Below are 15919 nucleotides of genomic sequence, written 5' to 3'. Positions count from 1 at the left end.
AGCCACCACAGGTAACTGCGTCCTCATTCCCTACACGCCTGGCCACACTATGCCGTTACCCAGGAGGCTCCAGAGCACCGCTCTACCTCACAGATCCTCAATGTCCTCCCCTGTAAAATAGGACTAATGCAGCTGCCTTCCTTACAACAGTGGCCTTTGTACTTTGCAGACAATCCAAAAACGACACCATAGGGAAACATCTGTGCCACAGCTGCACCACCACCTTCACAAGGTAAGATTTACACTATCCCCACTCTCTCTTCCCGTGTATTAAAAACAGGACCCGCTGGCTTTATGTCACTGCTCCCTAAGGGGTTGCCCCTGCGGTTCTGAAACGCTCTGCCTTCAAAGGGATGCTGTGAGAATTAACAAAACGAGCCACATGAAGAGCTTTGCAAGGTGCAGGGCACATGAGGTCTGGTGGCTCTTTTTATTCAAATTGTCAATGGAATAGCTATTAGCTGTTACTGTAGGGTCAGTATAAATTGGTTGAACCATAAAGAGCTGTGTATCAGTGACTTCAGACGGTTCATTCTAATTTTACTACCCAGTTATACGATGACAAACAGGCTCTGACATGGGGTCGCTTACCTGTGTGGCAGAGAGCAAGCATTTCCCAAAGCCGGCTCCAGGGGACACTCAAACTCATAACCATGGTCAGCCCTTTGGGGGAGGGGAGCAGGGGGAATGGTGTGGAGTGTAGTGATTGAGGGAAGTTTAAAGTACTCAAGAAAAAGTTCTCTCTTATGGAGAAAGGAAGTCATTTTAGATTATTTGTAAGATTACAAATAGGTAAATAATATGTTAAAAAGAAAAAAAGAAGCCAGGCGCGGTGGCTCACACCTGTAATCCCAGCACTTTGGTAGGCTGAAGCACGTGGATAACTTGAGGTCAGGAGTTCGAGACCAGCCTGGCCAACATGGTGAAAGCCCGTCTTTACTAAAAATACAAAAACTAGCCAGACATGGTGGTGGGTGCCTATAGTCCCAGCTACTCAGGACACTGAGGCAGGAGAATTGCTTGAACCCAGGAGGTGGAGGCTGCAGAGAGCTGAGATCACGCCATTGCACTCCAGCCAGGGTGACACAGTGAGACTCCATCTCCAAAAAAAAAAAAAAGAAAATAGTAAGTAGGCCAGGAGCAGTGGCTGACACATATAATCCCAGCCCAAAAGGCAGAGGATCACTTGAGCCTAGGAGTTCAAAACCAAGCCGGGCAACATGGTGAAAGTCTGTCTCTACAGAAAAACACAAAAATTAGCTGGGTGCAGTGGCGCATGCTTGTAGTCCCAGCTACTTGAGGCTGAGGTGGGAGGATCCCTTGAGCACAGGGAGGTTGAGGGTGCAGTGAGCTATGATTGCACCACTACACTCCGGCCTGGATGACACAGCGAGACCGTCTCAAAAAAAAAAAAAAAAGGAAAAAAGTGGTCCAAGCCAAGGCAGGGCTCCGTGTAAAAGGCGGCATGAGGGGAGGTGAGGGGAGTCAAGTTCAAAGGGCGTCGCAGCTGTGAGCTGTCTGCGATGGTGGGGACAGCCTGCACCAGGTGTGCGGCCACTAGGCACCTGTGGCTCCTGAGCACTTGAAATGTGGCGGGACAAAGGAGGAGTTTTAATTTTACTCTTTTTAAATTAATTAATTAAATTAATTTACACATTTATTTTTAGAGATGGGCTCTTGCTATACTGCCTAGGCTGGTCTTGAACTCCTAGGCTCAAGCAATCCCCCCACCTCAGCCTCCCAAAGCGCTGGGATTAAAGGTGTAAGCCACCATGCCTGACCATTAATTTAAATTCAAAGAGCCACATGCATCCAGCGCCTGCTAAAGCGGAGCACAGTTTGCGGAACTTTGAAAGTAGCCACATGAACTGCAGCTCCCATACTGGGGTCAATGGCAGTGTTTCCAGTTAACAGTCTCAGGGAAACAGGAGGTGCCCAGCTGGGGTCCTGCCCCCATCCACACCCACCCACCCACCTTGGCCATCCGCTCCTTCTTGTCCCACCACTCGTCAAAGGCCCGGAAAGCCACCACTTCCACCATCTTGCGATTCAGGTCACGCTTCATGATGGCCTTGAGCTCTTTGAGGACCACCAGCAGGACGCCATCCACCGTGGCTTTGTGCGGGTCCTCCTGGCGCGGCATGTAGCCTGGTGGAGGCACTGATGGGTCAAATTTGGGCAGTGGTGGCCAGTGCTGCCCACGGCCTGGGCCGGAGTTGCTCAGGGAGAAGGGGCCCCGGTAGGGCGGCAGGTTGACGAACTGGAGCCCAGCTGAGGCAGCAGCGGCTGCAGCGGCCATGAAGGGCGGGTAGGGGCAGGCACCCTGGCCCGTCATCAGCCGACTGAGCACCTGCGTTTGCATCTGGAAGGACATGGGCATGCCACCCCACTGGCCACCCAGCACGTGGCTCATGTCCACCTGCATCACAGGGAACAGGCCCGGCGGAAAGGGGGGCAGTGGTGGCAGGATGGGAGGGGGCGGGACTCCAGGTGGCGCTGGCAGGGGTGGTGGGGGCACTGTCACAGCAGGGTGGGCTGGAGGGGGTGGGGGTGGGGGTGGGGGCAGCGGTGGGGGCATGGGGAAGCCAGGCTGCGGTGGGGGTGGTGGTGGGGGTGGGGGAAGCGGGGGGAAGCCGGGTGGTGGGGGCAGCGGCAGGGTTGGGGCCAGCACGGAAGGGGCTGCCACGGCTGCCGCTCCTGGGGTCACCACCATGGGCTTGGGGCAATCGGCGCTGGTGATGGGGGCTGAGGGCATCTCGTCATCCGAGATCTCCATGTCCTCGCCTGAGGACTGCTGGCCCTGCAGAGAGAGCAGGGAGAGACAATAAGGTGAGTCTGGAAGGCCAAGTGGCTCTCGGAGTCCCCTCTTCAAGACTAGCAATCAGTGGCACTCCCAGCTGTGTGACCCAGCGCAAGCCATTCAGCCTCTCCAAGCCTCAGCTTCTTCATTTGCAAAATGGGCATCACAGTCCCTGCCACGTGGAGTTACCACTAGAATTCATTCATTCATTCCAATTCAACAAACATTTGCTCAGTACCTGTGTGCCAGGCACTGGTCTAGGTGCTGGGGACACAGAGATGAAGAGGCAGACAAACATCTTACTCTCAGGGAGCAGAGCCAGCAGGAAGAGACAAAGGATGATGAGGGTGAAGATGCGAAACGTGAGGGAGAGAAAGAAGGCAAGGAGAGGGGTGGGGCACAGAGGATGACACTGTTGCAATTTCAGAGATTCTGTTGCAACTTGTATGCAGAAATAGTTGCCACTTCCACAGCATCTCTTATGTGCCAGGGCCTTTCTAAACACTCCACATTTATTAACTCAGCTAAACCTCAGAACAGCCCTATTTTCAACTCTATTTTTGCCCCACAAGGAAACTGGGGCACAGAGAATTTAAGTAACCTGCCCAAGGCCACACAGCCAAGAAGAGATGGAGCTGGGATTTGAACCAGGAAGTGGTTCCACGGCCTGTGCTCTCGGTGAGCCTGCTGACCTCACTCTACAGCAGACGGCCAGGCAGAAAAGGTGACATTGGAGCAGGGGATTTAGCAGCACTAAGGCCCATAAACAGGAAGTATGTTGTTATTTATTTTTCCTTGATTACTCCTTTCACCTAGTCTCGTGACTGCACACTCAGTATGGGCCCGCGTGGGGCTAAGCGCTGCAGACGGCTGTTTCATTTCTTATCCCAAAGATAACCTCACAGGGTGGGGGGGGTGGGGTCTCTGCTCTGACCCCCTTTGACAGTAAACACACTCAGAGCCCAAGGCACAGCCAGTCAGAAGAAGAGCTGGAGCCCGGGACCTGCCCAGTGAGGGGGAATGGGGGTGGAGGTGAAATGTGTACAAATTGCAGGATCAGAGGTCAGACTACAGGTGAGGAAGGCCTCAGAGGGCAACTGCAGGTGCGGGAGTAGGAGGAGGGGGACTACCAAAACTCAGGCAGCGGCAGGAAGCTCTGGACTTTACTGGGTCCCCTCTGTGTGCACACACACACACATACACACATATGCAGGCACACATTCTGCTTCTCAGGATCTCCATGCACATCAAGAAGAGACAGGCGGGCTCAGGTGGATCCTCAAAGAGCACCCCCCAGATCAGTCCTGGACAGCGCCGAGCACAGCGCGCCGCGGCACGCAGAGGGTTAACCAGGGCCGCCGCCGCCACCGCCGCCAGCCAATCACAGGGAGGCGGATCCTGCGCTCCAGCCCTGGCCGGCCCTGCCCCTCCCTTCGCCCAGCAGTCCCGGGGTGAGAAGTGGCAGGAATTTGCTGAGCACCGGGAGCCCAGCAGGCCCGGCGGTGCCTGGAGCATCCCGTGCGGCACCTCACTTAAGCTGAGGCCCTGTGCTGCAGGGACTCTCAGAGGCCCATTTGGCAGATGACGAAACTGAGACTCAGAAGGGCAAAGTGCCTTCCCCAGGGTCACATAACCAGTAGGTGGCTTAGCGGGACTCAAGGACTTGAGCCTGAACTTTTAACTACCAGCCACTGTTTAGTAGAAAAGCTCCCCCTGCACCCCCGACTGGCCCCGCCTGCGCCGCTCTCCCACCTCAACCTCAGCCTAGGCTGGGACAGGGTCCAGCTCCTCGCACTGCGCTCAGCCGCAGGAAGCCCAGGTACTAGTCTCCGGTGCCAGCAGGGGGCGCTCGCGGGCCGGCCTGAAGCTTCCCAGGACTCGGCGGCTGCCTCCGCTGGTGGCCGGGCAGTCCCAGACCCCCGCTCCCGGGGCCTCTGAGTGCCTTTCGCTCCAGCCACTCCAGGCCTCTCAGCCCTGGACCATGGTCAGCATGGTAAACACTCCTCACCCCAGGCAGCCTGGACGGAGCGGAGAAGGAGGGTGCCAGGGCCGGCGGCCCCCCTACAGCTGCACACCTGTCAACGCCCCCTGCCAAGGCCCCCTGCCTGGACCCCTTGATGCCAGAAACCACTTCCCCAGAACTGCCTGGAGGCCCCCTGGAGCCCCAGCCACCTGCGGCACCCTCCCAGGCAAGCCAAGTTCCTCTCGTTCCTCCCTGAGGCAGCCAGACCCGCCTAATCAAAGGGCCCAAGAAGGGGGCAGTCCTCCTCCCCTCCGCCCACAGGGACACAGAGCTCTGTCTAAGCCCCTGGCTGCCCATGCCCACCGGGGCTGCGGCTCCAAAGCAGGTGACTGGACCGAGGAGGAGTGGAGCAAGGAGGATGACCCAGCACCCTCCCAAGGGAACGTGGCACGTGGCACCTTCACCCCAACCCAATCCCTGGACGGGACTACCTAAGGCTGGCGGTTTAGGCAGTGAGACCCCAAGACCTGAGGAGAGGGTGGGGGATGGTCAACTTTGCCTGTTTCTCGCAAAATGGCGCCCCACCCCCACCCCAAGTTAGCTCTTAACTCCTTCCTCCCTGGAGCCAGTGGGAGAAGGAGGGAAACTTCAGCACCCTCCCTGTCTGCCATGGTTTCTCCCTCCTCAAAGGGCACCAGACTCTAGGAGACAGTGCTCCGGGGCTTCACCCCACTTAGGTCAGCACAGTACTCTGGCCAATTTCTCTCCTCCCCTCTGCCTGCCAAGACTCTCCCTGATTGTTCCCAAGTCATGCAACAGACAAGGGGACCAAGAGCCATCCCCACAGCTCATACTCTCTGAAACCTCAGCAAACTCCTACCAAAGAGGCTCAGGCCAGAATTTATCCCTAGGAGAAGCTGACTTCTTACCTAACAAGGAGAGCATCAGAACTAGGCCATGCTTTCCTTCTCTCCATGGCTGCTAGGGAGCTCACTGCCAAACCAATTGCTCAATCACAGCCCTTGGTGTTTTTTGCATCCCCTTTTTATTCTCTAAGTTCCACCTGTTATATTGGCTTTCCTAGCCCCATTGCTTCTGCATCTTAGCTAGTCATGCTAAATGCTTGAGGGGGGAAAGGGTCATACAAGATAGACAAAACCAGTCCCAGACAGATGGACAGACACGGTGGTACCTCATCCATCTTCTCTGAGGTCGGCGTTCTGTCTCCAACCAGGTCCAAGGCCACCTCAGCTGTCTGGCCCAGAAGCCCAGCAGGGTCCGGGGGGCCTGGCTCGGGTGGAGGCCGAGGCCCAAGGCCCAAGTCGAGCTCCTCGTCCTCATCGGAGTCTGGCAGGGGTGTTGGGCTGATGTCCTCCAGGCCGGTGCTGGAGGGGCGTGAGGAGGGGGGCGTGGGGCCTCGGAAGCCTGGCTGGGAGTTGGTGCCAAAGGGGGCCAGTGGGGAGAGCTGGGAGGAGGAGGAGGAGATGGGGCTGCCCTCCATCTGCAGCTCAGTGTCGGAGTCTGGCTCCCGCAGGAAGAGCAGCTTGGTGCGCTGCTCCTTCAGCAGCATCTCAATGCGCGAGTCCAGGCTGTCGTGGGGCTTCTCTGGCCCTGCAGGGGATGACTCCAGCGTGGGCGTGCCGGGGCTGTCACAGGGCTCAGGACTCCAGCCGAAGGTGGGCCGGCCCCCCAGCTCCATGCTGTTGGTGTCGGGGGGCGGAGGGCCCGGTGGCGTGCCTGGCCTCTCCTTGGCCAGAGGCTCAGCAGGTGGCAGGGGTGGGGGCGCCGGTGCCCTCCGGAACTCCCCGCTGTCGCGGGCCCCAAAGGTGGCTGTGGCTGTGGCTGTGGGCTCTTCTGGGGGTGGAGGGAAGTGGGCCACTGGGGTCTGATATGGAGAGAAAGCAGACTTGAATCCAGGAGCAGAGGTTGCCTGGGCGGGTGGTGGAGTGTGGGCAAATGTGGCCGATTCCTGTGGTTGGGCCTTGAAGGGGGGGCCACTGCTGCCCCCAGTGCCGCTGACTGCTCCGAACGGGAGGTCTGAGGAACCCCGGAAGGCGGCTGTGGCCCCAGCCACCGCAGTGACCGCGGGAGAATTGTGGACATAATGATGTTCATGGCGGCGGTTGTAGGCGTCGGTGAACTTGCTCTCATGGCGCCGGGCCTTGAAGGTGACTGCCGGGTCCTGGCTGAAGAGGTATGAGGGTGTGGGCTGGCGGCTGGAGTAGCTAGAGTCCTGTGAGAAAGGGGTGCCCAGGCGCGGTGTGAGCGGGGTGCCCTGTCCATAGGAGTTGGGTGTGTCCAGGCGGCAGCTGGAGTAAGCTGTGTCCTGGGAGAAGGGTGTCCCACCACTATTGGGGGTGACAGAGGAGGAGCCGGAGCCACAGCCTGCAGATAGGCCTCCATCCTTGAGGCGCTTCAGGGCATCTGACAGCTAAGGAGAAACAGAGATGTGAGACCACTGGGGGAAAACGTGCAATGGAACAGGGCTGTTTTCCCTTCTCACTCTGGCTGCCGGGGAGCTCAGAGCCCAACTGCTCTAGAACTGCAGCATAAGGAATGGAAGAAGGGGAGATTGAGAAGGAGTGTCATGATGGTACTAACTTTTTCTCTAATCTTAGGGGTAGCGAAATATGTTCAGGGAACCTTGAGGCTTTTTCCTAATCCCAGAGGAGACAGAGAAAAGAGAAGACCATAACATCTTGGTTTAGGCTGGGATTTTCTTTTTGCCTCAGGCTGTCAGAAATCAAAGACTTTCCAGGCAGGATTATGACCAAGAACTAAAATCTTGTGCACAAGAGGATGGCCAAGGGCTTTATCCTCCTAGCCACCCAGTGTTTTAGGATTTAAAGTGATAAACAGAGGCCAGGCACGGTGGCTCATGCCTGTAATCCCAGCACTTTGGGAAGCCGAGGCGGGTGGATCACTTGAGGTCAGGAGTTCAAGACCAGCCTGGGTCAACATGGTGAAACCCCATCTCTACTAACCAAAAATACAAAAATTAGCCAGGTGTGGTGGTGGGTGCCTGTAATCCCAGCTACTCAAGAGGCTGAGGCAAGAGAATCACTTGAGCCCCGGGGGCAAAGGTTGCAGTGAGCCAAGATCATGCCACTGCACTCCAGCCTGGGGACAGAGCGAGACTCCGTCTCAAAAAAGTAAATAAAATAAAAATAAAGTGATAAACAGGCCAGTGGCAGCTAGTCAGCTTGATGCCAGAGAGGAGCTGGCATGAGACTCGCCCCATGCGAGAACCGTCCCTGGGTCCTGGGAGGCAGTGGTCTGGAAGGAGTCAGTCTTGCTCCGGAAGGCAGGGCATGAACTCTGGTTTCTGGGTTTAGGGGTAGTGGCATGCCCAGGACACCAGACACTAAGGACCCACTAAGAAACAGCAATGTTTGGCATCAACGTGGAAAAGCGGGCCCGGGCAGGCTCTGGGTCTGTGGGAATCACAGCCTGTGCTGGGAGGGGAGAAGCCACAGGAAACAGAACCAATCCCTCAGAGCCCCACTGCAGGAGAGCTTGGGAAAATGGGGCTCTAGGCCCTGCTCCCAATTGTGGGGGGTGTGGCTGGGTTTCACACCCTCCTAGGCCTTGGTCTCCAAAGCTGGAGACAGTGAGGTAGGGGTAGGCTGGGGGTCCTATCAGAGAGTTGGTGAGGCTTTCCAGAGGAGGGGGGCACATCGAAGAGCTGGCGATGGGGCAGACTGACGGCCATAAACCCACCTGCAGGGTCTCATTCACGATTGGAGAGACAGCGTCCAGCTCGCCCACTGGCAGAGTCTGGGGGGTATATCGGCCAGTGACCAACAGTTCATAGAACCGCATTCGGGTTTCCCCTGTGGATGAGCAGGAAAGAGGGGACTCAGTGAGGTTCCAGGATAGAGGAGCCCCCACAGGGATTCCAACCTGTGTGGCACCCCGGTGGGTCCCTTGTGCCCCGGACCCCAGTCCTAGGGAGGCTGTGTGGCCCTGAGTTCCCACCCCTCTGCACCTCACTCAGGGTTCCCACCTCTTTAAGAAAGCTGCTGAGCTGCACCATTTTTCTGATCCTAAGATCCAGAAGCTAATGCCTCCTGGGGCTGAGACTCCCCCAAAGCCAAACCCAGAACTGCCACCCGCGACACCAAGCCCCCCAACCCCTGCATTACCTGGGCCATGGTGCCCAAAGAGCCACATCTTCCCCTTTCTGCTCAATACCCAGGGGTTTGCAGTGAGAGGAGGGGAAGCCCAGTTTGTTAAATATCTGGGGCCAGGTGGGCAGCAGAGTTTGCAGCACACTCTAGTAGCACATTACTGTGAACTCCACAGGCCCTGACCAGGCTGAGGGCCCCAGGGTGGCCTGGGGACTACCTTGGGCTTGAACCCTCCACCCCTCAGCAGAAGGAGGCTTTTATAGACCAGGGCCCGGGGGTTATTGATATTTATAGAGCCTCAGAGGCAGCTGCTTACATATGCAAAAAAGACACGTTCCTGGAGCTACACTTTACTGGTCTCTTTCTTGAAATACAAACTTAGTTGGCAGTCTCTGAGGGCTTCTGTGTTTTTTGTTTGTTTGTTTTGCAAAAATGAAATTTTGTTGAGACCTGGCTGCTCCTTAAAATGTGGGCACGTGATAGGGAAGGGGGTGCCACATTCAATTCGATTATCAGGAAGAAATCATGCTGCAACCACCCAAGGTCCTCACTGCCCCCCAACCCCAGAGACTGAGAAGCTAGGGAAAGAGGCGGGAGGGACTGTGGACTGGACAAAAAAGAGGGCTGTGCCCTGAGAGGAGAAACAGAACCAGGCACAGGCTCGGCAAGTGTGCGTGGAATAATCATCACCACCCCCGGCACCGGCTTACAGCTGGGTCAATACATTTTAATCATTAAACGCAAAAAAAGAAAAGTTCTGATTTTCCTGCCTTGGGTTTGGTGTGTCCCAGTTGCCCCTGAACCCCATGCTCACAAAATTCCTGGAAGCTGCACTTTTGCCCTCCCAAGCAGGGTTTCCCAGGGGACCCGGGTGGGCTAGGGACTGAATGGCATCTCCCCACTTAGCTGGTTGGCCCTCAAAGCACTCAGCACCTTCTTTTATTGATGGGGGCTGCCCTAAAGAGGCCTCAGGCACACTTTGGGGAATGCCCTGGAGTCCTACAAGCCCCTTGGTCCTGCAGGGGCCTCCAAAGACCCACAGGGTGAAAGGTATGGCCTCCCCAGCCAGCTCCAGAGAGCACCCAGCTGATTCCAGAGCAGGGGAGGTGCTGCGGTCTCTTTAAGAAAGAGGAGGAAAGACACAGTGTCAACCCTTGAGCACCCAGAGCCGCCCACCCGGCTCTTCCCGGCTCTGCTCTTCCCTGGCGGCTCTATCGGGAACCTTATCAATGAAACAACACTCCCGGCCCCAGATTGGCTGCCACTTCCAGGGGGGAAGGGGCGGCAAGGGAGCGGGGGACACCCTGGATCCTTAGAGGACTCTCTTTTTAGTTTCCAGACCTTCTCTCGATGTATTTAAAGGCATCCTAGTGGCACTCCCTCAGTCCCCCACAAGTAAACAAACTCTGCCTCTTCCCCTAACACAGGCAACGCTGGGGACTGTCTAAACCCAGGCCACCAGGGCTCAGAGAGGGGGCCTGCGGGGGTGTCAGCGGTGGGGAAGCCTCTGGGTGGTCCCTAGGGGTGCGGTGGCCAAGGACCTGCACAGTTGGTAAATTACAGACTGTCTCCTAGCAACAGACAACACATTTAGCTCCACGCGACTCTACCCTCAGGAGGGGGCTAAGAAAATAAATCAGGTTGTGGGGCGTCGCGGGGGGGATTCCAAGGAAGAGTGGGGGTGGTCCTCCCCCCGCTGCAGGAGGGACGGGGAGGGAAAGGGTCGGGCTGACAGGTCTCCCCGCGCTCCTCCCCTGCCGGGCTCACCTTTGGTGTCCAGCTCCACGTGGATAATATTGCCCATGACGGAAGTGCTGTGCAAGTGCTGAACGGCATCCTTGGCTCCCCGGACAGTGGCAAAGACCACCTTGGCGATGCCCAGGTGCTTCTTGGTCTTCGGGTTGTACAAAATCTCCACCTCCTCCACCTCCCCATACTTCTTGCACATGTCCCTCAGGAAGTTTTCGCGGATGTTATCATTCAGCTTGGCAAATGTCACCTGCTTCGGAGGCACCGGGCCCACGTAGAACTCATCGATCTGGCAGGGGCCGAGGGGGAAGGGAGTTTGGAGAACGTTTAAACCTAAGGGAAAACACAACATTCCCCCCCGCCCCCCGCAACTCGCCCGCCCGTTGAAAACAATAAAGGGTAAAAAAAACTAAAAAAAAAAAAATTTTTTGGGGGGGGAAAATGCACGCGGGCGGGCCCGGGAAGCGGAGGATTAAATCGTTTGGAACGTGGAAGTCCTCTGGGTTCGGAAGGAAAGGGGAAAAAGAAACAGTTTCTCTTTCCCCACCCCCCATTCTGGCCTCCTCTTCCTGCTGCCGGGTCAGGGGCGACCCCTCGGGCTTAGGAAGTTGTCTTTTAGGGGGCTGGCGAGAGGGGAGAGTCTCGGGGCCAAGCCCCCGGGCGGACTGGAGCCCCCCGCGGGGCGTGCAGGACACTGTATCTACGCCGTGATTACAGTTTCACCCAGTGTTATTTTGTTTACAGTAGCTGAGAGGGGACACCCTCTCGCCAGCGCTCTACCCCTCCCCGCCAAAACTTCCCTGGCCCCGGACGGCGGGAACTGGGAATCCGGCCGGGCTCGGTCAGGACTGGCGTTATTTTCGAACTCGGGGAGGTGGGGGAGGGACGGCGGGGCAGTGGGGAGGGGTCCTACTTTGAATTTGGGCACCGACAGCTCCAGCTCCTTGTTTTTGGTCCAGATCCCGACGACCCGGGGATCTTCGACAATTTCCACCGGGCGGTTGCTGGACATCTGTAGGGAGAAATTGGGGGGCCGGGATGGGAGGGCTGGTCGCCCTCCCCAGAGGCAGACCCCTTTCTCCAGGCACTTGTCAAACTCCAGGGCTGGGGCCCCGTCTGACAGTTGGCCGGGGGGTCGGGCGGGGGGTCCCCGGCCGCTAGGCGCGTCTCCCCCGGACGCGGCGGGGGACACGGCTGGGGGGGCACGCCGGCTACTCACCGCCAGGCTGAAATGCTGCCCATCGTAGCGGTACAGTTTATGATGCCCCTTTTTCAGAGCCGGGTCAATCATCAACTTGTAACTTCTCCAATGGTGGTTCCTCCTCTCGCCCGAAGGGCCGGGCTGCGGCGGGGGCTGCTGGTGGTGGTGGTGGGGGGGGTGACTGTTCTCCATGCCGTTAACCCAACCTGAAAACCAGCAAGTTGTTGTCGTCTCCGCCGCGGCGGCGGCGGCCGCTTCTACACACACGCGAAAGAATCCAATCGGCCGGCCCCCACCCCCTCCCACCTTGCCAGCGCGCCCCGAAAGGAGCTGTCTCGCTGGCTCCCCCCAAAACAAGAATGGAGCGAGAGAATAACCCTTCCGGGAGAATTACGCGCCCGCCCGCTCGGCCACCGTCTCGGGGCGGCTGCGAGGGGCTCCCGGGGGTCCCCGGGGCGGGCTGGCGGGGCCCGGGGCGCCCGGAGGACGCGGGCTCCGGCCCATGGTGCCCGCCCGGCCGCCCGGCGTGGCGCTCGCCCGCTCGCTCGGCCCGGCTGTGGCGCGGGGCTCGCGGCAGGGCCTGGCGGCGGCGGCGGCGCCGCCACCGCCCGCCCGCCCGCCCGCTCGGGCCAGGGCCGGGGCCGGGGGCTCGGGCCGCCCGGCTGCCGGCCGCGGCCTCTCCCTCCCCGAGCCGCGCTTACATCCCCGCCGGGCGCCGGCCTCCCTGCGCCGCCAGCCAGTACATGGTGTCCCCCGCGGGAGCCGAGGCCGGGGCGGCCAGACCGGGGGCCGGGAAGGGGGGGCGCCGCCGCCGCGGCTGCCGGGCCCGGAGCTGCTGCCGCCGCCGCTGCTGCTGCTGCTGCCCGGGAGGCGGCTGGCGGCGGAGGCTCGGCTCCCAGTAGCCGCACATCCCACAATACACCGCTAAGGAGCCCGACCCGAGCGCTCACCCTCCTCCTCTTCCTCCTCCTCCTCCTCTTCCTCCTCCCCTCTCCTTCCTCGCCGCTTCCCCAGGCACTCTCCCGGCGGCGGCAGCTGCGCCGCCAAAGCCCCGGGCCCCAGCGGCCCCCCACCCCTCACTCGCGCGCTCCCACACTGCCTCCCCCTCCCCGGGGGAAGGCCTTTTAATTTATTTATTCTTCTGGGACTGGGGTGGGGGTCTTGGCTGGCGGGGGAGGGGGTCTCCCCGGGCTCTACCTCCCGCGGCCGGGACTACCCTCCGAGCCGCGGCCGCCGCGGCGTGCGTCCCGGGCCTGCAAAACTGTTTCCAAACTGCCCGGGCCGGAGGCGGGCGCGCGGGGACCCGGGGAGAGGGCTGGGGTCTAGGGGGCCGAGGGTGTGTGTGGACGCTGGGAACCGCGCGGGGAGGCCGGCGTCGACTCAGAGGAGTTGCAATCGAGGTATCTGCGCTCCAGCTTCCTCCTCCGGCCCGCGACCCCCTCCCCGGAGCTGAGCTGGGGAGGGGAGACCAGGGTTCACCACGTTAGCATTCGCATTCCTGGGAGGATGTAGCCCTCGCCTGGACCTGGGCGATAGAAGCCTTCTTCTGTTTTTATTTTTGGAGGGGATCGCCCTGTAATTGTCCTGAACACATGCTTCCCCCCCTTCCTCCAGCCACCCGCGGAGGAGAGAGTCCCCCTTTTTTGCATTTATCTTTTCCTTCCCCTTTCTTTATTAAAGGTCCGGGAGTGGCGGCGGCCAATCAGCGCGCGGCTTCCATTTTGTGAGTTCAACTCCGAGGCTCCCGGGCTTCGCGAGGACGCGTTTGCAGCCCCCTCTGCCGCTTCTCTCTGGCGGCCGAGGCGCAGGAGCCGCCTCGCCGGGGCTCGGAGCTGGTGTAGCTCATATTGGGGCTCTTTTCGGGGTTTGTAATTTGGCCGTGGGTAGGTAATTGGCTGGAGCAGGGCGGCAGGGCGCGTCAGCCAATCAGCGCGCGGCTTCTATAGGGCTTGAGTTATTAGACGCTGATCTCAAAACATCCTTCATCAGACACGAAGGAGAGGCCAACAGATGAGGGAAGCCATTTTTCTGCAATGGAATTAAATGGCCAAGTGGGTTTTTCCTTTGTTGCAAATGGGGAATGTTTTTCCTTTGACTCTACCATCCAGTTCAGGACGTCTCAGTGTGTTTAACATTTGTCAACAGGCCCAAGGACTCACAGTTGGAAGACTGGAGAAGACTTTTTAAAAAGATCTGGATTTTTCCTTATGACTTGGAATCCATCTTTGTCTTGTATAACTAGGTCATAGCACACCATTCATGTCAGCAGTTAACAGTTTTGAATTCCAAAAAAACCTAAGTAAATGACATATTTTTTTCCTTTTTGTTCTTTGGGTGGGTGGGGGGAGCTTGGAGCTGTCTTAATCTGTATTCTCTTGACTGAACAATAAATTTTTAAATATATCTAGTTTCCTCTATTAAACACTTAAACCTGGCCATCTTATTAACTCCTTCTCTCTTTTTAACAAGGTAATGTTTTAAATGTATATAGCTTTAGGACTAGCGAAATGGCAGCAACAAAAAATTGTGAGCAGTTGTTACTCTTAGTTTTTAAAAAACCTTTTACATTGTAAGTACCCAATCCATTCTGTCCTGACGCAGTACAGTTTTTATGTTAATGTTGCTGAGATGTCCTTAATTTTCCGAACCTTCATCTGCATGTATGTCTTTGTCTCTCTTGTCTAATATAAGCCAGTTAAGATGCTTTGAGACGATCTTGCTTTTATAAAGCTAAGGTTCTAGCTTTATGCTTTTGAAAATGCTTACAGCACTAAATGCTAGTCAGCTTTCTTCCCCGTAGCTTGTACACTTTCTTTGAAAATCGATCTATTTGAAGAAAAACAGCCCTGTTTTTCTCGTCTTTGGGGTTGGGGGTTGGGGGGAGCTGGTGGGTGAGGGAAAGGAAGACCTTCTCTTTGTGTCGAGAGACTAAAGCCGTCACAGGAAACTAGATTAAAACTGGAAAACAAGTCCTAACTGGTTCCAGCAAACACGTTCAACGTTAAGTGGGGGGTATTTTCTATGGTGGTTGGGCGGCTGGTGTGTCTTTTGCCTTTTGTTTGATTTGACTGTGTATTTTCGCCTTTTGTCTCTTAATGACGATCACACCATTGCTATATCCAGAGCAGTAACAGTCCTCAGCGAAGCTGCCTTTTTGCCTACCCAACCCTGGAAAGTTTGCAGAAGTGGAAGGAGCAGAACGTGAGGGTGTAACTTACAAAAAGGTAACAAGAACAAAGACACCACCATAACTCCCAAATTTCCCAACTAAATCAAAAAAAACAAAATGTTTTTACAATAACGTCTCCAAAACCACCGCCCAGCTTGATCTTCTAGACTCCATGGCACCGGGCTGAGCGGGTAAGTAAGAAAAATAAAAGTGCCTTTTGCCCCTTCGAGGAAACCCTTTTGCAGGCCAAGCAAGGGCTGCGAGTGTTTGGGAGCTGAGGGGAGAAGGAGGATTCTGGAGCATTGTATTTGGCAGCCGGAGCGGGCAGTGGGAGGGGGGTTGGGACACGGAGGGCTCTTCGGACCCCTGTGCCTCTTCTGCCCCAAGGGCGAGAAGAGGGGCTCCGCAGCGACCCTCGGGGGCTCATGGAGCCGCCTGCCTTCGCCCCCCTCGCTCTTCCCAGGTCTGAGCCTGGATGGGGAGAAGAAATTGAAGTGCTTTGGAGACGGGGGGCTTAAAAGACGAGGGAGCCTCATCGCCCAGCCTTTGGCCCTCTTTCCCTTTCGATCGTGAGGATTCCGCACCCCGAAGCCGGCTTCTCGGAGCTCCGGGGTGCGCCTGCGCTGGCAACGCGAAGGAGGACAAAAGGCCGGCGTCCATGTTGGCACCATGACGCAGCATCTCCGCCTGCAGCCCGGCGCTCCCGTCCTCCTGGCCGCGCTCGCTCCTCCTCCCAAACACCAGTTTTCTTTACAGGCTTCGAGCCCGTCGCGGCTGGGCTGGGCTGGACTGGCGGGCGGGCCCGGCCGGGCAGGGCTGCGGTGCTAATGGCGGCGGCTCTCCCTCCTTCCTCCTTCCCTCCGTCCCCCCGGTCGTGGGGAGCCCGGAGCAGGAGGCGGGCCCGCGG

At 57.7% G+C, this 15919-nt stretch overlaps 1 protein-coding gene and 1 long non-coding RNA gene across 4 annotated transcripts in view; one reads left to right on the top strand and one right to left on the bottom strand.

The window, feature by feature from the left end:
• SETD1B (SET domain containing 1B, histone lysine methyltransferase) overlaps positions 1 to 13251 on the bottom strand; it is a 28268-nt gene extending 15017 nt beyond the window's left edge. The window contains exons 1-7 of one of the 3 annotated variants that reach the window (XM_045366121.3): positions 13041 to 13251; positions 11862 to 12049; positions 11556 to 11654; positions 10661 to 10931; positions 8484 to 8596; positions 5956 to 7194; positions 1976 to 2800 (exon numbers count right to left, since the gene is read on the bottom strand). In XM_045366121.3, the coding sequence (XP_045222056.2) occupies positions 1976 to 2800; positions 5956 to 7194; positions 8484 to 8596; positions 10661 to 10931; positions 11556 to 11654; positions 11862 to 12035 (2721 nt within the window). In that variant the 5' untranslated portion in view covers positions 12036 to 12049; positions 13041 to 13251. Of the gene's footprint in view, positions 1 to 1975; positions 2801 to 5955; positions 7195 to 8483; positions 8597 to 10660; positions 10932 to 11555; positions 11655 to 11861; positions 12050 to 12544; positions 12764 to 12793; positions 12866 to 13040 lie in introns of those variants that run through there. The other 2 variants (XM_045366120.3, XM_045366119.3) reach the window with 2 other exon arrangements.
• Positions 13252 to 13827: 576 nt separating this feature from the next.
• On the top strand, positions 13828 to 15304 carry LOC141408121 (uncharacterized). The gene is made up of 4 exons (XR_012420787.1): positions 13828 to 13894; positions 13989 to 14142; positions 14967 to 15067; positions 15167 to 15304. It is a non-coding gene; the product is annotated as an uncharacterized lncRNA (long non-coding RNA).
• Positions 15305 to 15919: the final 615 nt, after the last annotated feature.

This window comes from Macaca fascicularis, chromosome 11 (assembly GCF_037993035.2).
Source record: "Macaca fascicularis isolate 582-1 chromosome 11, T2T-MFA8v1.1".
Lineage (NCBI taxonomy): Eukaryota > Metazoa > Chordata > Mammalia > Primates > Cercopithecidae > Macaca > Macaca fascicularis.
The sequence above is the reverse complement of the archived record's forward strand: the minus strand, read 5'-3'. Positions and strand labels throughout refer to the sequence as shown.